General features: G+C 39.0%; 4 protein-coding genes across 9 annotated transcripts in view; 1 reads left to right on the top strand and 3 right to left on the bottom strand.

The window, feature by feature from the left end:
- The window catches only part of Pino (protein pinocchio), a 117,085-nt gene extending 112,403 nt beyond the window's left edge, over nt 1-4,682 (bottom strand). The window contains exon 1 of the mRNA XM_022804805.2: nt 2,998-4,682. Within this exon, the coding sequence (XP_022660540.1) occupies nt 2,998-3,127 (130 nt within the window). The 5' untranslated portion in view covers nt 3,128-4,682. The remainder of the gene's footprint in view (nt 1-2,997) is intronic.
- Nucleotides 1-21,906, top strand: part of LOC111250098 (UPF0415 protein C7orf25 homolog) — a 34,361-nt gene that overhangs the window by 5,711 nt on the left and 6,744 nt on the right. Inside the window, exon 1 of one of the 2 annotated variants that reach the window (XM_086987337.1) lies at nt 19,739-19,874. The exons of the other annotated variant lie outside the window; for it this stretch is intronic. Within the exon in view, the coding sequence (XP_086843463.1) occupies nt 19,839-19,874 (36 nt within the window). The 5' untranslated portion in view covers nt 19,739-19,838. Of the gene's footprint in view, nt 1-19,738; nt 19,875-21,906 lie in introns of those variants that run through there. 2 annotated transcript variants of the gene reach the window in all.
- On the bottom strand, nt 12,791-16,973 carry LOC111250099 (uncharacterized). 2 transcript variants are annotated; one of them, XM_022804798.2, is made up of 6 exons: nt 16,833-16,973; nt 16,085-16,246; nt 15,747-15,876; nt 14,856-15,409; nt 14,579-14,686; nt 12,791-13,504 (listed from the first exon to the last, which is right to left on the bottom strand). In XM_022804798.2, exons 1-6 carry the CDS (start codon nt 16,844-16,846, stop codon nt 13,438-13,440), a joined length of 1,035 nt encoding a protein of 344 aa, XP_022660533.1. In that variant the 5' UTR covers nt 16,847-16,973; the 3' UTR covers nt 12,791-13,437. The 2 variants fall into 2 exon arrangements, with proteins under 2 accessions (XP_022660533.1, XP_022660532.1); XM_022804797.2 differs by having other exon boundaries at nt 16,085-16,284; nt 16,833-16,965.
- The window catches only part of LOC111250100 (pre-mRNA-splicing factor 38B-like), a 4,974-nt gene continuing 1,240 nt past the window's right edge, over nt 18,173-21,906 (bottom strand). For 3 of the 4 annotated variants that reach the window (XM_022804799.2, XM_022804800.2, XM_022804801.2), the window contains exons 3-6: nt 21,595-21,840; nt 20,880-21,122; nt 19,649-19,797; nt 18,173-19,423 (exon numbers count right to left, since the gene is read on the bottom strand). In XM_022804799.2, the coding sequence (XP_022660534.1) occupies nt 19,078-19,423; nt 19,649-19,797; nt 20,880-21,122; nt 21,595-21,804 (948 nt within the window). In that variant the 5' untranslated portion in view covers nt 21,805-21,840 and the 3' untranslated portion in view covers nt 18,173-19,077. Of the gene's footprint in view, nt 19,424-19,608; nt 19,798-20,879; nt 21,123-21,594; nt 21,841-21,906 lie in introns of all 4 variants that reach the window. The other variant, XM_022804803.2, reaches the window with a different exon arrangement.

Raw genomic sequence — 21,906 nt, 5'->3', positions numbered from 1 at the left:
AATTGTTTCGAGAACAGTGTCACAGGACGCCGTCTCATTGAGAAGCAACAAAAAAGACAGCGTACTTGTAACGATATCGATGCTTATGTCAATGAACTGGGGTCGTCTGAGCTTTTCTCATCTGATCACGTCTTGTATTTTTCGGCCGTTTACCATCGAACATCATCATGCAGTGGAATTTGCTGTCGAAGCGAAAAATGAGACCAGGATTCGGCGCTCTGTATCGCATGTATCTATTTGCTAGCGCACTGCTTCGAAAAAAAACTGATTAGGACTAAGTTCGTGCTCGGCACATAGATACCCAAGATGATCCATTGCTGAATAGCCTTATTATGACCTTCATTATACTGTGCTTTACAGACATATTACAGACGTACAGTTTCTTTTTGTAGAGTACACAACATTTGATAATTTGGTGATACGGACTAGCAAACGGTCATTGTAATATATCGTTCACGTTACATTCATTGTCATCCTCGTTCAAGGGCTGTACAGTCAGTCCTGATACGTTTAGCTCTGCTCTCCCTTGGTGCGAAAATCACCTATCTAATTCTTACCTGATCTTTGAAATTTTGCCAAACGCATGGTACTTGTTGGACTAAAAATTGTTTCGAGACGGAGCATTTCTACAAGGATATTTCTGGTTCGGGAGTGTCTGATTTTCCTTCGTAGCAAGATTAGGAACTAACCACAATGCTAGCACAGATTTTTTGAAGCGCAGGCTAATGCAAAGAAGGCTATAATCGCATATGCTTCTCCTTTGTACGGTAAAATTATTGTCTATAAACACTGCAACGAAGCTGTAACGGATCGATGTCAAAAACCTTCGATAGTAGTTTGATCTGTCACATTGAACTGAGTCCGAAGCAAGCATTACTACACCGGCGTAACGCAGATTCCAGAAGCTTGCTGTACACTTCTGAGAGACGAAACGATTACTTTTACTAGAGATCTATGACAAAGTTGCTTACACTTTCTAGCTGAACAAAACTAGCCTCTGAACAATTTCTGCAGTTTTTGTCTTATTAAAAGATGCATTGGGCAAAATTTATCTCAGATTAATTTCTACAAAAAAAAATCAGCATTGGCGCTATGACTAATTGTAGACTTATCCTCAATCATTACAAGTACTATATATTGACATAGAAGCTTTATACTGAGATACCCTAATTAATTCCTTGCCGTTTTTTTATATTATTAGTAAACCATATTTCTGTGTGTTCTCCGTATATTTTCCATTACTAGACGAGAAAAGACCTTTTAAAAGTTGGCGTCAGAAGTACTGCAGACATATAAAGACGTCGCATAGGCGATATGTGATAGCACGGCCGAAAAACGACAACAAGCTTTGGCAATTCAAAAAACTTGGGACCATCGACAGAATTTTTAACAGGGTAATACCGTATAGTTGGCTTTAATTCGTGTAGTGTGACCGGTTGTATATTTATTCATCGACATTTTTTGCAAAGGTTGATGGTTAGAGGGAATGTGACCTATATGCACACGTAATCCTTTGGTAGAAGAAGAATTGTTTCCTATTTACCCTATTCTGAAAGCAGATGCGTTATTTAGATGACCACGCAGGCCAAAAGCCTTACATAGCTCTATGCGCCAACTACTAAATAGAAAATGCTATAATATTATTGTTTCCCTAATTTTTGGAAGCTAGACGCACAAAGACCAGTTGGACCACTGGCTAAATCATACAGGTTTTATGAACATTCAGTTGTCTTTAGCGTGGACCCTAACATTACTTAAGATACAACGAGTTGATGTATCTATTTTTTTTACACACAGATGAAGAAACGGCGCACGTATACAACCGGCTTTTACTTCAGTCGAAATCGCGCTTGACCCCCTTACAAATGAAGCGTTCGTCCCTAGCTATTTTTTTTCAAAAGCCCTACGCTGTTGTGGACAGCTATCGTCATGAACTTGTGGTTGTTGTTTGATAGGTAGAAGAACAAGACATTCATTAGATGACCATTTTTGTCCAACATGATATAACATATAATGAGTTTATTTTTACTTAATGCGTCTTTATAGTTCCTCAATTTCGGCTCATATACTTTGGATACAAAGTGCACTTGGTCAATTTATATGAGAATATTTTTAGCACTAACCTCAAGTTATATATATCGGAGCAGCTAAACAAACTATACAGGATCAGACCAACTTCAAGACAGCCATAAGTAATAATTAAAGCGAGTGTCCATGCTCAGATAAACATAATGCTAAAAACAATTAATTTTGAGGATTGACGACTGTATCAAAAATAAGTTGTATTGCGATACTCTGATGCTTGCAGTCCATCTGGAATAATGTCCTACATGCATTTATAGTAGATAATCTTGTTTTTGAATCAAGCCTTGGTTGAACACGTTGAACATTTAAAAACAGGTTTCTCGCTTTAAACTACGTTCGAAATTCATTACAATGTTAAATTTTAACTTCAACTAACTTTCAGCCATTTTACTCAGTACAACTTTTTGTGATCTCCATTTTTTTCTGACCAAAGCCTTTGCCATGGTCCTAAAAGAAGGATTTGCAATTCATAGAAGAACGTCCGAAGCAGTTAAAGAAGCAGCTACGACTTTTTCGTCTATGCTTACAGTTTATATATACTGTAGGCACATACGCTCGTAATAAGCAACACACGTCGCATATATTATGGATAGGTTAAACCCGGTATGATTATAGCGTTGTGGTTACGAATGACGGTTCAGTTTATAAGAGCTTACTGGCCCTACGGTAGAAGTTCTGATGCACTTCGAAGCCAATCCTTGAGATCACTGCTACTTCTTGGAGGTCGAGGCTCATCGCCGCTTAAATATGCACATACGACGCATGGACACCTCCCACTCGTTTCGCTTAGAATAGTAAACTATTATGGGGATTTTTATTTTTGTAGCACGCGTCATTGCATCGCCGATCTATTAGTAAATTGTATTAAGTAAATGATCATGCTAACTAAATATGAATTAATGGATCACTCACAGTTTTGTTCGTCGCTGGGCGGTGATAACGGCTCGTCATCTGCAGGCTGGGTCGAACTATCAAGATCGCCAAGATCATCGAACTGGAACATAAGCTCTTCAAAAACTCCAATCGTAGCTGTCGCCGCCATTTGTTCTTGCTTCGTAATTACCGTTCGTTTTTATCGATATTTTATACAAAAACACATACACGCAAGAGCGCTATAAACAATTGACAGCTACAAGCTCACAGGTCACCCTTTCCTATCATAGCTAGCGCTCGATTACTTCATTTCGTTTTTGTGTGTGTCGCCGAACACTTACGCAGCGTGCGCTCCTGGTGACTCACGGTACCTATGCAATTACACCGTCGATAAACGTTCCACGACGCTCGGTGTCGATTGTTGGCTTGCCGCTTCTTCCGTTTACTTATCCCAGTTTCACAGAGAGTTCGCCGTCATTCGTGTAATCAACAAACAGGACACATGAATATTTTTTCCTATCACTGTTTCTCCGTCTATCTGTTTTGACCGGCACGAACAGGCAGCTACAAGCGATGATGGCAGCGGGGAGCGTAATCCGTTCAGTAGGCAGTAAGCACAAATTCCAATTAGACAATGAGAACAAGCGTGACAGGCACTGATACCAACAATAACAACTTCAACACCCTATATACTGCATGAACAGAAACAACAACGCTACAGCAACGACAATAAACAAAACAGTCGCCCAACCGTTATGATTCCTGTGCACCAGTCCCGTTACTACTTCTTCGTTTTCTTCGTTACTTTTTGCGAGACGCCAGCTGATTGGAACGCCAGATCGGGCTATGGCGGGCTGTAGGCAGACGAATCGGCCAGACGATTATCACTGCTGCTGCTGCTGCTGCTGCTGCTGCTGCTGCTGTCACTGCTCTAGAGAGATGACGGCAGCAGAGACAGTTCTTCGCGGCTGCGATAGCAGCGGTAGGCGGCACGGGAAGCACGTGTCAAGAAAACGTGCGCTTGCGCTGAACCCGCTAAAACGAGAGGACACCTACAAGGCGACGGTGCACTCACTTCGGTGAAGCCGATGTCGGCTTATTGCAGGCAGTCTGTGGTTGCGACTTTAGCGAGCTGATGTTGAGCTCCGAAAGAGGCGATTCTGGAGTTTCCGCTAATCGACTGTGTCACGTCCAGAGACAAAGCTATATGACGATGCTGTATCCGGGGGAACTCGGTATCAGAAGCTTTCCTCGAGCGAAGAAATGAAATATCGGAGAGTCTTCCAAACTCAAAACAGCCGGTGACAAATAGATTAACACAGTCTAAACACTTCTCAATTAAAACGGAATTGTGTCACCATTAATGGAGCTAGATGCACGCGAGACAGTCACTCTGTGGATTTATGAGAGAGGAAAAAAGTAACTCTGGTTTGTTACGTCTCGGTCACTGCGCCTATATACTATACAAAGAACGCACCTATTAAGCACAGTATTAGACGTGTGATGCAGCTTAATTCTTCAGCGAGGTAATCTTGACGGTGGCAGGAACGTCAGCAACAGCCAGACCACAACTAACAACAATAACAGAAGAATTAACCGTGTGCCCAACAGCTACCGCACGACGACGTCCGACCGCAGGACTGCTTTTGGCAAGTAGCCCTTCGATAGGCACGGTCACCGCATGGGTCTGTCCGGACGGTCCGCACTGCCGGCAGATCGATAGAGGAAGGCTACTGTTTCCGAAGAAGAAAGGGTAAGTTTTGAGAGAGGGCCTTTACCGCTTGCCTACTATGGTTCTGCCGTGGCGGCCATATCACATCTTGGCAGCGACAGCGGCCGTTATGCAGTATGGCAACGAATGCTCGCATGCAGGAGAGACCTACCTACATAGTGCGAGCAGCCAAAAGACATTGGTTTTCTCGCTACCAGACGGTTGCGGCTCTGCTCGGCCGGGCCCTGAATAGTCAATTATAATGCATGGCAAAGCGGGCGGTAGAAAATGTGGCAACTAAGTTTTGTGCTGGCCTACCACCTTAAGTCTTGTCAGATTGAGGGTGCAGTATTAGGAAGCGTCGGCGACAATACCTTGCGTTAGGGTATGGGAAACGCCCGGAAAAAATGGCTCGGGGAAGATTAAAGGACGGCCGGCTGAAACCAACGCAAGTTGGCGTCGCTTTTATAACTGTGATATGCCTCCCAGGCTGTGGTGACATTTATGAGGGTATGAGTTTATTGCAAGTAAATTCACGTAATGACGAATTTGAGTAGCAACGAATTTTGCGGACTAGTTGCCTTATTACTATTCAGACGTAGGCCGTGGCTATTCATTCAAGCTTATGGTGAATATTAGTATTGCCTTAGTTAGCCGTTCAGCTTGTCAGTAGTTACCATATTGCATATCGTGTAGTTTACTGGCATACGTATAATTTCGATTTTCCGGTTCCTCTGCACTGTGAAGTTTGGCACCTTCGAATTGAGTCGCATATGATATCACCGGCGTGCGAAATATACTGAGTAAATATACTGAATTACAGATTCGCAAATATAAGTTAGGTGGCCTATTATTTACGTCTCAGTGCGACCTGATGCGGACGTCTGGTTGTGTACAATATATATTTCCGTATGAGCGTACTTGGATAGGCCACCTTCATTGTTATAATGCGACGACCGCGTAGCTAGTTCCTAAAGGATAAGAGTTTGTCCAGCTGGCAGTATTTCAGGGTACAGGGAATTACAAGTTCTCTTCGATTGGCAGCGGCCTCAATTGAGACAGGTAGCATAGAGCAGAAACGGGTGAAATCTAAAACAAGAGTCTAAGACTAGTAGAATCTGAAAATTCTACCACCGCCAGCATTACGTAGCTCTTACTAAAAGCTCCACTTTAGATTCGAGTTTTTATTTTTTTCTTTTTTTTTTTTTAAATTTTAAGTTAATCAAGTTATTAAGCTTAGCAGTAAAGTGCATTTGAAACGGCTGTATCTTTTAAAGTAATAATACACGATAGTATAGGTGTCTATGCTATTTAAAAACATAAAATGCAGTTAGTTGCGTAGCTGTTAATAAAACGTTTCTAAAGCAACGCATAACAGCTTAAGCGCCAGACGTAAAACTCGAAACGCTTGATATAACGTCAGAAATCGGATGTCGATTCTTGGTATTTTATTTGATTACAAAACTCCAATTTGCATAGAAATCGCGTAAATTCAGTTCTCAAGTAGGGTATATGTATACTATTATATTCCGTGTAAAACCTACAAATATATTACCATTAATAATAAAAATATCTAAAAACTTCTAGCGGACTTCGAAAGAAAAATCCTTTTGAATAAGAATGAAGGGCTTAGTTAAACTGTATCGATATATCGCGATGCTGGTATTTTTGAAAAAAGTCCTAAAAGGATTTTGATATAATTTGAACGTAAAAAATGCCCAACTGGCTTTTCTTCTCTGTAGCTCTTAATTTATTTTCGCTCTCTATTTCTGTTCTGAAGAAATTCTATTACCATTATTATTACTATAAGATTGATATTGTGACTGCGCATTGGGTTTGGCAATGACCTAGTTTCAGAATAGAATACAGAGCCCCCGTTACCTGGCGCAAGCTATAGAACTGTCTCTGTACGTTTCAACATAACATATCAGATACAACATAACGATACGCAATATATAATATAACAGAATAACATATTAACTTTTTTTAATGCAGGTTTCTCGAGTGAACCCAATCTATTCTTTAGGCCAATAGACCGTCTTAGTTTTTCCTTGCAGCACGCTAAGTGTTCAAAGTGCTAGCCCTCGAAATGAGATAGTGCTTAATCCACACCCAATTTCGGACCTAAACCATCTACCGAAAGCTATCACTTTTATATGTTCAACGTATATCCTATACATATCAGGCAATGTTTAGCTTGTTTTTTTTCTTCTGTAAAACCGGTACAACTTTATGGGAATCTACGTAAACAACAGACGCTTTTGTAGAACGCTAAAGGAAAAAATACACGCATCTTACTTGTACAGATACGTACTTCCTTAGGTTATCTTTCAGACTAAATTCTTGATGATCAGCGTTGTTTTGATTTGCCCCCTGCAATGTCCTCGGCATTGACCACGGTAATCTTACTTTCATCAAGGAAAATATCCACGACGTATTATATATATCATTGGTTACAAAAGCTTGTCGAACAGAAGCTGAACATGCGCTTCTGGCTAATTGAAGCATTCACTGTCATTTGCTACTAAAAAGATGACAGCTATTACTCTGGTCGGATAAGGCGATTGGTGTACGTGTGGGTTCATGTGCTACAAAGCTACATAGATGAGCCAGCTTAGTCAAGATTAAATCTAACGAATCTGAGCTTATTTATTCCGTCTGTGATTATACTAAGTGAATGAACGTATTCAAAGAAATCAGTGGGAAGTCTGTGATAACTGCAGAATTGTTTCATCAACCACCTCTAAATTATTCTACCATAGCAATCAAATATATGTGTGTTGATCGTAATGAGGATATTATATTCCATGCTTATTTAATTAAAGAAAATGTTTTTAAACAATAGATATTCATCAGTTGAAGAAAGTAACAAGTCTGTCATCGCTTTTACAAAGTTTCTCGCTTTCCAGCTAGGGGCTCAAACCTTATGGCAGTTAATTCTTCCACGTTGAGCTCTAGTTTCCGTCCGCGGAGTGCCTTCAGCTTTCAAACTATTACCTTCGATCTACTATTAGAACGGCTTACAAATCTACCGAAGTATTTTTTTTCAATTTTCACGTGAAACTATTTATGCCTGTGATTGCAAAACAGGCGGCATGCAATACAGTATGCCAGTTAAGCAAGAATATAGTTAGAAAAGAAGTTACTCAGGATAAATGAAGCAATTGGCTCTTTCGAAATTCGGTCCGGTAACGAACACCCGTAAGCCACCTTTAATGCTCAGGTTTATTTTGTACTAACATTTTTAATAGCATTAATAGTACTGTAATCTAAATATTTAAAGACAGCTTTGATGCCATGCTTGGATAATACAACGCTACGTGACCACTGATGGCTCCGAATAAGCAAAGCCCTTATCTCACTTTTTTGTTTTGGTACGACCAGTTCAAATAGTAGTGTATGTTGTGCTCCACCAATAAAGGACTAAACAATCATTGGTTTTCCCAGTATTCTTTTTTTTATACTGTAACCCCACGCTCTTCCCGGGTAGCAACTGTTCATGTTGCAAGTGAAATAACCTAGTAGAGTAGTAAATACAAGAAACCAACCACAGCAAAAAGGCTATTGAAAGATGGAAACTACGAACGGCTTGGAACGGCTGAGTTTGCTAGGTTTTGGTTGCCGGCCCCTCTGTTTTGCCTGAATTTCCCAGCGATACAAACGAGGAAACAGCCAGTAGGAGCACTACCAACCGATTCACATTGGCGGCCCGCCGCTGCCGCTCAAACGTCTAAATCGATCAAAGTAAATAGACAGGCTTGTTTAGCATATCACGATAGTTTTTTTTTTACACATGCAGTATTATCCATAAAAAGCCTTAAGTGAAAAAAGAGCGAACAAAAGTCAATTCACAGAAATTGTTACGTACGAAAGTGTAAAGTCACTTCTTGTAAAAAAAAAGGTCTGGGTGCATTTTTATTAGTCATATATAATTCAACCGTTCTAAGCACTATTTTTACGATCCTGTTTACTGCTAACTGACTGCAATGCCTTTTCGCTTCAAATTTCAAGGCTGTACACGATAAGTAAATCGTTATCAAAGAACTGTTATTTAATGATTTAACAAAATACGCAAGTCAAAGTATTGCTAGTAGTAGTATGTTAACGAAGAAACAATACTTCTTATTTTGGCTTGTTCCTTCTACAAGAACAGTGCAGTCGGCGAAGGGGCGTTTTCCAGCTTACTACTGTATAGAGTTCGCCAAAGGACCAAAATCTAAATAACAAATGAACGTAACAAAGCAATATTTGACAGGTCTGCTTGAGTTAGTGAAGGGATTTTTTTCGAGCCTATTGTAACGACTGGTCTTTGTCAGCTGTTTATACAGAATTTCCACAACCTTGCCACACATGGTAAAACCAACTTTAATTGTATAGCCGGAACACCTCTGAGTACCCAAGCGCACGTATATTATGGCTTAGGCATAATATGTTACAGTCAAGTAAAACTCTAGTCACTGATAAGTTTTGGTTAGCTAGGGGAACGATTATCATCGTATTATTTGATACGTGCATATGCTTAGGTCACTTTTGTATGCTGAGAAATCTCTTTCACTCTCGCTTTTGTTTGGAAATCAAATAGAATGGAATAAACCTGGTTGCTGTAACACATTGTTAGCCGATAACTATTACTATTATCTTTGTTTAGATATTATATACAGAGAGTTATACGGAAAGCTATACGGATCTCGATGCCGAAAGCTTAAGCACTGAACAGGTTGAAGTTCGCAGAACTCAAATGTCCATTGGCGAGCCTATTAATGATCAGTATACCGGAGGCGTGCAACGGAAAAGCAGTTATAAAACATTCAAATTCTACGCGCCGCATGAATAATACTATTCTGTGGTTTATTAAAGAAATTAACTTTATTAAAAATTATTTACTTTATTAAGAAATTAAAAAATTCGATTGCTTAGAATCAGTCGTGTATTAATATGACTATTATTATTCGTGACATAATTGTTCGAATTTCTTCGCGGGAACTGCTGCCAAGTTTCTCGGAATATTCGTATGTCATCACGGTCCGGCCCTTATACCTTAAACAAGTAGAGAGCACAAACCTTCTTATTAGCAGCTTGCTCTACTTAGGTTTATACCATTGCAACTTTCCTTAATGACACTTTTTTTTTGTTCATCCATGAGCAAATCGGATTCCCTTTGTTGTGTTTTTTGTGAATAATTAAAACTTGATCATTTCAGTCTACTAGGGCAAAAACACTTGCGCAGTAATAATAATAATAACCGTCTAAACTAAAATATATAGTTCGGACTGCACGCCAGAGCCGACCATAGCGTTACCTGTTACGTGCCATTACGTATGTATACACGTACGTGACCATGTAGCACACTGATGTAAGCACAAATCTGTCCCATTTGCTAACAGCAGCCTCTTCTCGATTCGTGAATGACAACACCTCATGATTTGGCTGTTAAGAATTCAATTTGTTTGATCTCACTCACTCGCGAATATTCACGAGAGATGAACTGGTCATACTGTTAATATGATTCATTGTAGTTTTGAACGTTCGTAGCGTAAAGGATAACTAATGTCATATTACTATCATTATTAATAGCTTATTTGCTAAGGAAAAAAAACAAGCAATTGCCGTACTAAATGTCCGTTGGAGTACGGTAATTGCTAGACGGACCATGGCACTTTTTGAATACTTTTTTTGTATACTCTCGTAGTATCTAAATAGATAAGAATACATTTTTGATTTTCCCTCATACAATTCCTTTGAGGAGTAATTCTGTCCACCCGTTGATAAACTATTTCGCGGATCTTATCGATCTTTTGGTGCCGCCACTGGCTGATTCAAGCAGCGAATGTTACTAGCCTTGATGTTACCTCTTGCCGTAGCTAAACGTTATTTAATATTGCTGTTGGATAGGAAACTTCGAGCGCATTTATGATACCGCGATTTTATGAAAATGATAGTTACCGATGACGATAGTTGCTCAAACCGGGCGCCGGCAGCAGCATCGACAACCTGGAATTAATGTTAAGAAAACAATTGCATCTTGTTTCCCAGAGTAATGTTTATGGTGCCGAGTGAAAAGCACGAACGCATCTAGTCAATCAGTGTACCATCGAATAATGTTTGTTCTAGGGTCACATTGCGTGTCGTTCAGCAAACGCCAAAGCGGTAAAGTTTAGCACGATCACTCACGTTGTTTACGGCTGTTTTTGCATACTAGGTTATCTATAAATAATGAAAACTGTCAGTGTTGCTGAAAACTCATCTATGGATATCACGAATTCAAATATCTCGCGACACATTCAAAACCTATAGTCGTGAGTAGTTCGTCGACGATCTGATCGCAGGTACGTTAAAATCCTTTGATGTCGTATGGCAACCGCTTTTATAAATCGTTTTTGACAACTTTTGCATGCAGTAAACATAAATGAACTTATTTTTAGGCTAGCGATCATTTTACATAAAGGAAGTTAACGGGGCACTGGAGGGAGGAACTACGTCTGATCGGTAAGGTTATCGCTGATGTGGCTTCCGTTTATATTCGGTTAGGCTAGACTTGTAAATCTAACTTTAGAAATTAGTGACTACTACGTCGAGGGTGATGCTTCCTAAATATCCCCATAATTTTTGGATAACACCCAGAGAACGATTGATAGCAAAAAAAAAAAGTAACTAACATGCCTAGCACTAACTAACGTATTTCTGGCTAGAATTATAAAAGTAATCAGTGGTTTTTGTCAAAATTTTAAAGCTTAGACGATAGGGAAAAACTTATCCGTAGTAGAAGATCAGCTTGAAATGTAACGTGACTTTTAACAGATTAGATTAATGCTTGTTGAGCTTATTTCACATTATTTGCTTCACTAAATATAAGCAACCCAGATTTAAAAATATTTCTCTTGTACCAAAATTAGAATATCAGAGTAGTCAGCGGTTACGTAAAAACTGAGCCATTTCGAAGGATATGTTTCATGTTTACGTAAATTTCACGTATTCATAATTTGCTGAAGTTAAAAAAAACTTTCACCTTGTTTATTCGAGAATAAACCAACGATTTAATTGATCAAAACACTTGTAGTATGATAATACCACTTAATAGTTACAATTTACATGAAGTATTACTTGGACTATGCCAAAATAATCTGAGCACATATCTTAAAGTATCATTATAAGATATAGATAAATTATTAAGAATCGGTAAGTGCATTACAATTACATATAAAGACCATAGTTTTCTTTATATGATGCTTTTAAGGTGACGACTATTCGAATGACTTTTAATTTGATAGACATAAACGTTACTAATAGTAATTTTATAGTTCAGTTTTTTTTATTTTATTCTGCTTCACCTACAGTTAAGACACACTGTTAAAGATTACTCTCACTACTTAGCTGTTTCGAAAACACAAACAGTTTACTTTTTCACATAACGGATTCGAACCCAACTTTCTTATAGTGGCTACACCAGCCATAGACCATTTGGTTATACTAGCATCGCCATTACTGTGCCAATTCTATAGAGAAATTTCTTTAGGGGAATTTTTTTTTTATTTTGGTCGAGTCATCTCCGCTTTATTAAACGGTACTGATACATCCATTTGTTTGGTTCCATTAATTTTCTTGCCCGGTTTGTAACATTAAAAAAAAAAATCGATTGAAGACTGGTCTACCACTAAATGAAATAGAAAGTCGTCTCTTTACCACAAAATAGATACACTTAGAATAATAAATGTGCAATGAAGACTCTTCTCTCTTAGAGAAGGCTACACTCATTCTACGTTCATTAAAGAGATACACGGATTCATTCGCTGTGTTCATCGTCCTATTTTCAAAACAGTTTTAGAGTGCAGAGTGATCAGAAGTTCGTGTATTTTATGAATCTTATACACAATCTGTATATACTTTCGATACATACAATTCGAATACAAAATCGAAGAAATTTAGGTAATACGAAATAGTTCAGAAGTAAAATAGATTTTATTGATATTTTATTATAACAGTAGTATATGACGAAATGATTGCAGCTGTTCCCAATGATCAACTGAGAATTGGACGTTTTTGATTATCTGCAAAAGTATGACTAGTAAATTTAAATCAGCTTCTATACGAAATCACACAACGATAAAAAAACACTCTGTCCTGTACAAGTGATTAGTGGTTTATTTCATTCTCGTATGCCAGTCGCGGGCAATTGAAAAAGCCCAAATTTTACATTGTACACAACAGATGTTATAATGGTTTTCCGATGATCGTTCTAATTTACACGTTCTCACAAATATGCACTTTCTACATATCTACAACAACATTGATCTATCTAATATGCCATACTAATTTTCTGCAACAAGACACAATGGGTAGTTGTTGAAGGGTCATATGCTGCCCGTTACGGGTGACATGAAGCGCGTGACAACGAAAGATCAAGTCTCAAAATTCAATCAGCGAGAGGGCCAGAAGGGTCTTTGGTTGTCTCTAGCCCTTGAATTTTAACTATCTAAGTTAGCTTCTTAAAAAGGAAAGCAGGAAAGATTCTCCGGTCAGGAAAAGGTTCTGCATATGATCCAAACCATACCCGAAAAGAAGTAAAATTGCCTAGTAATTTCTTGCCAAGCAAACTAAACTTTTCACATGAATCAAGTTGATTATATTAATATTCTGGATATTTTGTATCCTTCATTTTGCGTATCTTAATAAAAAGTGCAACTGAAAGAGAAAAAAAGACGATAGACGCTCGTTTTTTATACACGAGTATGAAATACAAACTGCTCGTTGTGACACTGCACACTTTCACTTTATCGACTACGAGAGCGTCCGTGGTAACGATCAGAGCTGCGAGAACGATGTCTTGACTCAGGGGACCTGCAATTATCATGTAAGCGGAGAGAAAACTAGAATTAGCTTCTGCACAGGCAATGATATGATATGCATTCTGAACACGCACTAATAACGCGATTCGCAGGCAACAAAATGACAAGACCAACAGGTGATGGCTTAAAAGCAATTATTACTCTCCTGCGGTATTCTTCCACGGTTCGCAAGCAACAAGCTTGCCGGTCTTTGTCCATCGCATATACCACTGACAACCATTAACATAGAAACTATCGTCGTATTTCAACATATATTCGTCGAGATACACGGAAAGATTTACGAAATCTATTGTTGAATGACTTGTCACCTAAAAGTATTTCGATCCGATAGGTGCTATACAAATAGTTCGTTTAACAATCAAGAGGTTGCCAATCAGAACCACTCTGTTGGATAAGATCTGTAGGTTAGTTCTTTAAAATACTAGGAATCTAGTTATCTCGCGTATATAAATCTTTTTTGACTCTGTTCCTCGTCACAGGTGTTTATGGCGTACAATTACTGGTATGGTTACAAGTAGATGCTTCAGGGATGTAAGCCTAAGATAATGTAACAGTAACACCTTACTCATACATTTGAACACAGGGCAACAATACCAGAATCTATTGCGTTAACACATTCTCGAATGTTCTCAATGTGATTTGTAAACCAGCTAATGGTGCACCGTTACGATCGCTCAGGTTAGACGATAAAATTGCTGTCTCGCAAAATCCTCCAGATCGAAGAATTTCTCCGATTATTTAAGAAACAACCCAAATTAAGCCTGCCCGACATTCACATAACAGCAGCCAAGGGAAGCGAAGAGGTTGTGCTTAGCAAAAATATATTTTCGTTCGCCAGAGTCTGTCTTTATAGAACGATTCTATGAACCGACACGTCTCTATGAAACGATTCGCAGTACCACAACTGAAACCGAACGCCACATTGCCCAAGATTGGTATTACTGGTGTTAATATCTATATATGACCTTAGGTCTTACTGCGTTTGCCCGCTATGTGTAAGAATAATGTTCGAAAACGACACTGTTGCTTGAAAGCTACTATGAAAGCAAAAACTGCTTAAACATACCATCTTCGGCCCGAATGCAAAGTTCGATAACTATCGCTCTTCACGTCGGAATACCTTCGACGGCTTGCGCTACCTTGACTTGATGATGACTGATCGTGACGGTTACTCCTGGAATAGAATAATGACTATGAATATTTTCACATATATTCTCTAAGCATATATTACATTATTAAATTAATTATATTCCAATAGACACTACTGCATCTTTAGGAATATCTAGGCCTCTTTATTTTGATTCCTGTTCTGTCCCATTGGTCGTCTCAACTAACAGGCGTACCTTGAATGACTCTCGCGATAAGAGCTCTTTCGCGGATCGCCGCCGGTTCTTCTCTTCTGTGCTTCTAGGGAACTATCTTCGCTATCGGATGATGAACTGTTTGAAGATGCATACACGCCGCAGTCGTCGCTAGCGTCGCTCTCATCGCTCGAATACTTTTTGCGGCTATGTTTATCTTTGTCCGTATCTACGTCCTTTTCCTTTTCTTTGTCGTTGTTTTTAGCTTTCTTCATTCGTTTCCGTTTCTTTCTGGCCTTTTTCAGTGCTTTTTTCTCTTTCTTTCTCACCTTTTTAGTGCATTTCTTTTCCCTGCGAAGTCGTTTTTTTTCGGCCTTTTCTTGTGCTGCTTTTTCGTCCCTTCCAGGAACGACATCTTCGCGTGCGGTCTTCCCTTCAGCACTTATGCCGTCAACTTTATTCTGCTGAAGTTCATGAATAACTTCCGGAGCGCACCCTTTTTCATGCAGAAGCTTTGTAAGCTCGTCATATTCTTCACTCTCTTTTGGTGGACGATAATTTTCGACGTGGTCTACACGGATTATCCGATTACAGAGCTAAAGCAAATGAAAAAATAATAATTGGATCCGATGCAATTACATAATAATCTCTTAAAAGTCCAATGAAATAATAGACATATCTCAGTAGTGTCTGCGGGGGACGACGACAGCACATAACTCGTACGATGCGGAAAACTGAAAAATCTGCAGTCTTAAAATTAATCAATTCATTAAAATCAAACTTACAAGAATTTCATTCCAACAGCAAGCTCAAATTTGGTGTACACATTTTGACTAATGATTACCTGATCTGTTTCAGAATAGTAAAAAAGTTTTGATATTAGGGTTACATATGACTGAAAAAGTGAGGCACATCGTTTAAACACTACATTACTTTGATGCCATTTAAATTGTCGACAGAAAGAATAGTTGATCGCTGATCCTCATAGCATAAAAATCCATAACCGCGACTTTTCCCAGTTTTTTTGTCTCGCACAAGATTAATATTAACAATTTCGCCATATCTGGAATCAAAGAAAATACGCGACACAACGTTATGGCGAACGAACTACATGATATGCATTTTTTTCCTTCATATTTAAAGACCTGTATATATATGGTATGTACAGATACTTAAGAATCATAGTGGCGATGAAATATTCAGTTCAGGTTCAAATTCAGGCGGAATGAAATATTGTGTAATTTTAATTAGGAAAAAGAGGAGCTACTAACTGCGAGAAAACGCAAAGAAGGTCGCCTTCAGTAAGGTCAAAGCTGACTCCGCCAAAATAAATCCAGGCTGAGTTCTTATACTTTGAATGCCAGCTTTTATCCTGCCCAGTCAGACCGAGTTGAAGTTCACGTTCATTGATTTTTTGAAGATTCTTGACGTTACTGAAAACCCAATCAACCAAAACGCAAGAATACCAATACTAATTGATATTGGTTAGAGAAAGACATAAAGACAGGCCGTGCGTTGCGAAAGATTGCGAGAATTACTAAAAGATGTAAAAAAAGTGCCCCACGTCGAATTTCTCGGAAAGGAATCCAACAAAACTCTTGCATTCACTTTTGGGCATCAGCTTTCACTATGCACCCATAGATCTTGTATTGTAGATTTTTGACACATCCTTCCCCAACTGTACCTAAACAAAAAAATACTAAACACGAGAACAGACAATAAAAAAGTTTATACTACCTTATTTTAATACCTTTTCGTTAAAATGTTGAATTTTATTTAATATTTGATTATTTAGAACACTATTTCTAAATTAACACGAAACTGCAAAACACATTAATAGGCCTTAATGTAACAAGTTCACGCGTATAATAGAAGCTTGGTAGAAAGACAGCTAAATACGATTTTGTTGTGTTTCTGTTCGATCCCTGATATCTAGAAAAGCATATCATGAAAAATGTTCCTTATAATCAAATTGTTTAAAATCTAAAATTAATTTGTCTAAAGTTCAATATTACTCACGTGAGATAATTCATATTTCTCTGACAGCAAAAATACCCGACTTCTCAATTGAGAGGATTTCATTTGCCGGTTAGACGGGGCGGAATCGAACATCGCATGAATAAAATCGGTTGTCTCGCGGATTCAGTCAAACATTGCCAACATTGTGTAAAGATAAACACTAGAGAGGACGATCTAGGTGAGGGCTGTGTTTGCGCGGCCAATTTGAATGCATAATTTTCACAACATGCTGCTTTCATGTATAACTATTATTCAGATTATAAATTCTGCTATATGTAATTACGCAACTGCGCTGCGAATGATAGCAGTTTGGAAAATACTATATATAGTTCCTACTTTTTATGCTGGTTTATGAATAGTGGAAACATTCGTAAAAAAGATTTAAAGTTTCGACGAAACATCGTCACTGCTTGGTTTATTTTCTAAAAGTTCTGATATTGATTACATCTCTGTAACCCTTACCTAAAAGCAATATTTACATATATTATTTATAAATATTTTTATTAGCTATATTTACAAATCCATCCATCAGCGCTCGATCTTTAAATCTCTTTCACCAGAATTTTTGTTTGTGAATTTTTGGCAAATTTATATGAAATTCTACACACATATAATTGATGTCAGAGCTATTAAGGACTAAGCCGAGTACTACCGACTCCAAATTATATTCAGTTAGCGCGACATAGTACCCAACCAAAGTAAAAACCTGTAATTATTTCACATAAAATCGGTAGGCAATTGAGGTAATACCTGGTACCTTAATTGAGCAAGCGTTGAGAGATGATAAAGTTCAAAGAAAGAGATATAAATCATCGATGTTTTCTATTACAGCTTCTTTTTTTTATATCATTCCTACTCCTAACCGTGTAAAAATTCAGTAACAGCACCACTTTTCTTAAGCAAAACGCTTTTTATTACTAGCAAGGGTTAAAATATAAGCTTGACAGGATTTTAATTACTTTTTTCGTATTTCCAGTTTCTAAGGATTAGCCAAAGCTTACTCATAATTATGAAATAAAGTTTGTATCTATGGCCTGAAATGTTCTAACAATCTAACAGAGAATTAAATTTGATTTTATTGAAACGCCTTTAATTTATTGAGATTCTAAGAAACTACAAACCTTACTAAAAGTATACTTTTGGAAGGATTAACCCTTCGTTCGGCAACAACAAACAATTCAGTACAGTTTCGGTATAGCACCTTGTCCACCTATTTTACCTGCTTCTCTCACTCGATTATACCGAGTATTTGTACGCTAGTTTAAGAACAAACTAAAGGGTCTTATTCGCACGTCTATGAAATAATTTTTAGATATACTATCTATAGCAAAAATTCAACATTTGTATAATGATTTGTACAGTGGTTTACGCTTTTTATTACTCAACTATAAATGATATAATGCATAAACTATGTTTCGATGTAACTTCCAAGTTTTGTAACTAGAGTTAAGCACTCGTAGAGCGTTTTTGCTTAGTTGATATACACGTATGTATGTATGTATTAAATGTATGAAATATGTCTAATATATATGTGTTTATATAGTTCAAATATGAGCACTTGTTTATCATCATGTTTTTACATTGCTTCTCTCCACAACTCGGAAATGTTGCTGAATCTATTGAACTAGAGGAATTATTTTTGTCGATCAAATTCTAGATGCAACCAAGAAGTAACGCACAAAGATTCAACTGATGCAGCTGAAGTAGGTAATAATATCATTGAAAAAATTACCAGAACGTTCTACTCCCGGAAGAATATGGGATGAAAAAACCTCTGCAGTATACTTATTGCAGGAAATATCTTTTCTGTAACCAAATAATTTATATAGATCATTGGTGATTGACTCCAGTGCACAGCCGTTCAGATGCCACCTAAACTCTTCAGCTACTTTGTGCTGTTGTCAAGACAAAATGTCTTAGGATGCAGTTACGGTTACAGAACAGTTTTGTCAATGAAATAGCAAGTAGACCAGTTATAAACGCCTTATTCATACGAAAATGCCATGTGCAAATAGTAGGCGCACGTTGGGTGCAGCAGTGAGTTCATATTTTAGCTTCAATCGTTCAATACGTCCAGCGACGACTCAGTTGTTCTCCTTCTCGTGTCGCCTATAATCAGCGTTCATTTCTTCCACTTAGATATGAACTCCCTAACGGGGACAAATTACACTAACAAATGCCTCGTAGGCGTGCTTTTTGCATGGCGGAACTGAGGAACTTCGCCAAGGCAAAAATGCCGAATGTCTTAATATCGTTTCCGATCTCTGGAGCGATCTCTTCGGTCCCGCGAGCGATCTCGTCGTCCATGGTCCCGATCTCGGCTGCGGCTTCGATCCCTATGCTCCCTATGTTTATGCTTTTTTTCCCTGCGTCGCTCACGCGAATCACCGCGACGGTCTTTGTGATCGCGGTGCTCTCTCTCTCGACTGCGACGGCGGTCCTCCCGTGATCTGCTGCGACTTCTCCGATAAATATGATCGCGGTCCCGTTTTCGGTCTGACCACACATCTTCTGGCCGAGAGGGATCTCGAGTATCCCTTTTCCGGAAAGACGCTTCTTGCCGAATTGCAGCAGGTTTTTGTACAGGACATCTAAAAAGGCAGAACAAAGATTGTATATGAACAGAATGCCCGCAAGGGATACCTTAAGATGTTAAGCTTGTAAATTGCTAGATCCAAACATTTTTGTCAGCGTACTTATTCAGGCTATAGAAGCCACTTGAAAATATACTATATGGACTGTACAATATTACTCATGTGGGCAGTGGTAAAATTACTTCTCTTTTTGTGGTCTCGGTATAGTAGAAGTGCACGCACTTGTTGGCAATAACGGCGTTAATCTGCTTCTGGACAGGCACTGGAATGCGCGGGAAGAGAGTGGAATACCAGTCGAGATTCTGGAGCATATTACGGACCAACTGACCCATTGTCATCGGATCACCACCACCGGCTTTTGGGTCAACTTCCTGTGAGAAAAAACATTCCCAAATGAAGGCGAGAAATATAAATGTTAGTAACTTGGCTGAAGGGAGCGGCCTCGCCGGTGAGTCTCCGGACACGAAAACGATGTCTCCGCAGCTGCAAACAACGCACGTACCAAAAAATCAGATAATGGCCTACTTTTCTTGAAATGAAACTAACCGAGGCAATGAAAACCGTAAGACTAATAAAGCAACTACTGCATAACTAAAAGTAGTCAACAGTTAAACTATTCTACACAAATGCGATACACAGATATATGAAATCAGTCTTGACCTACAGACGCTAACAGTGTACGGCTGTTGGTAAAATTTTGCAGTCAAAACACAATGAATTTACTGTCATTCGTTTCGATTTGTTTTTGTTGTCGTCAACTGGGAGGCATCAAAAGAGGGATTCGGTCCGTAGAGTTACCTCAACCGGCGGCCAGACGTCTTGCAAGCGGAGGTTTGGGTGTGGTCAATGAGCTTATGTTATCGACACACCGCGATTCGTGTTCAATTCGATTTCGATTGAGAGATAGGTCACTTGCCGGTCACGGATCTGTGAACTGTGGCCTGGCGCATCCCGTGTACGAGCTCTTCGGCTGGACAGAGGCAGAAGTTACTTCACATAACTTAGCCATTGTCGTCTGCTGACCGCAACAATACCGCAAGGACAACGGCAACCACACTGCAAGGCAACAGCTGGTCATTACAACGGCACTATGTACATTTCCCGACAATTCCTCCCGATACAACTTTTAAGACGCATTTTTTGAAGTCCAGGTTCCAGACCCTTCTATAAAATTAATCTATTTTTTTGCAAAATCGTACACAACTTCCTGTTTTATGAAGCCGAACCTCCGGTGTGATCCACCTGCAAGCGCCATTCGCTCCCAGAACAATAAAACAGTCACAGGGATTCTCCAATCAGGTGAAGAATGACTAACATTCTTCTGTCCCAGAGCAATCTAACTTTGACATAATTTCGTTACATGAAAACTCAGCAAGGCATTCGTCACCGGATCGGTGTCACCCTTCACATACTGTTAACTCCGAACCTCACTGAGTTAGCGCGACAACTCTACCTCTTCGTCGGTGAGATATGGTTCGAACCATCCGATAAGATCCTGCGGTGGTTGTGTGTACCGAAGGTACATGAAGCCTAGCGCACGAATGTACGGCGAATCCGTGTGGTCGAGCAAGCCGTAAACTTGTTTTCGTGTCAGCTTAAGGGTGTACAGTTTATAGAGGCAGCAGAAGGCTGTCGAAACGATGCCGCCAGCTCCCACCCCTCGGACTCCGCCACACATGCCGACTTGGCCCGATGTCTGCAAAATATACAACGTTGATAACAAACATTACACAACATAAAACGACTGTGCTTATTATTGTGATTATACATAAATTGCACCTTTAAATATATTAAAGTCTTTTAAGGTAACGCTTCATAATCCATCGCAATGGCATAAACGGCAGGTCCTAGATCACCCTTGCACTGACGATTTTCCTCCTTAGCGAACCAAACATGAAACATAACCAGAACTAGTAAATTTTACTGCCCTATAGCTAGTTATTTAAATGACGTCGACCTGCAGTACCCTTTTCCGCGTTCGCTGGAGGCAACAAGGTTTGTATTTGTCGAATCGAAAGATATCGAAATATTTGTTATCCAATATCCAAAACGGTGATATCCACACGTACATTTATTCAGTGATACAGGCGCACGGGATCTTAAATTAGCTATGATCGACCCCTTCAATGTCTAAAAAACACCACAATTTCAATAGGTTGCTTACCCACCTTCCTTGATCCGCGTTCCCAAGGCTCAAGATGGGCTACGTTGAAATAGATTTCATCGATAACCTGGTGGTAGGTTTTGAGCTTGTAAAGCGTCACCTTAAAGTAAGCAGAGCCCTGGATGTTCGTAAGGATCATCGTGTTGAGATTCATCGTCTTGTCATTACCCCAAACAGGCAGATGATTTGCAGTTTTTCCAACTTCGTCCGCCATCGCGTAGCCCCTTTGAGGCGCTCAATGACTGATTCCCTGAGAAATTCACACAACAGCAGTGGCAGATCATGGGCAATTAATATAATTAAGTTGTTGAATATA

The sequence above is a fragment of the Varroa destructor genome, unplaced genomic scaffold, assembly GCF_002443255.2.
Source record: "Varroa destructor unplaced genomic scaffold, Vdes_3.0 BEIS01000004.1, whole genome shotgun sequence".
Lineage (NCBI taxonomy): Eukaryota > Metazoa > Arthropoda > Arachnida > Mesostigmata > Varroidae > Varroa > Varroa destructor.
This window is presented reverse-complemented; position numbering and strand designations above follow the sequence as displayed.

Excerpts from the sequence above, each read along its gene's own strand:
- LOC111250099 (XM_022804797.2), bottom strand. The coding sequence starts at position 16,925 with ATGTTCGATTCCGCCCCGTCTAACCGGCAAATGAAATCCTCTCAATTG. Across the intron at positions 16,285-16,832 it reads AGAAATATGAATTATCTCAC|TATTGGTATTCTTGCGTTTT; the intron begins GTGAGTAATATT and ends AATATCAATTAG. Across the intron at positions 14,687-14,855 it reads TATCGCGAGAGTCATTCAAG|GAGTAACCGTCACGATCAGT; the intron begins GTACGCCTGTTA and ends ATTCTATTCCAG.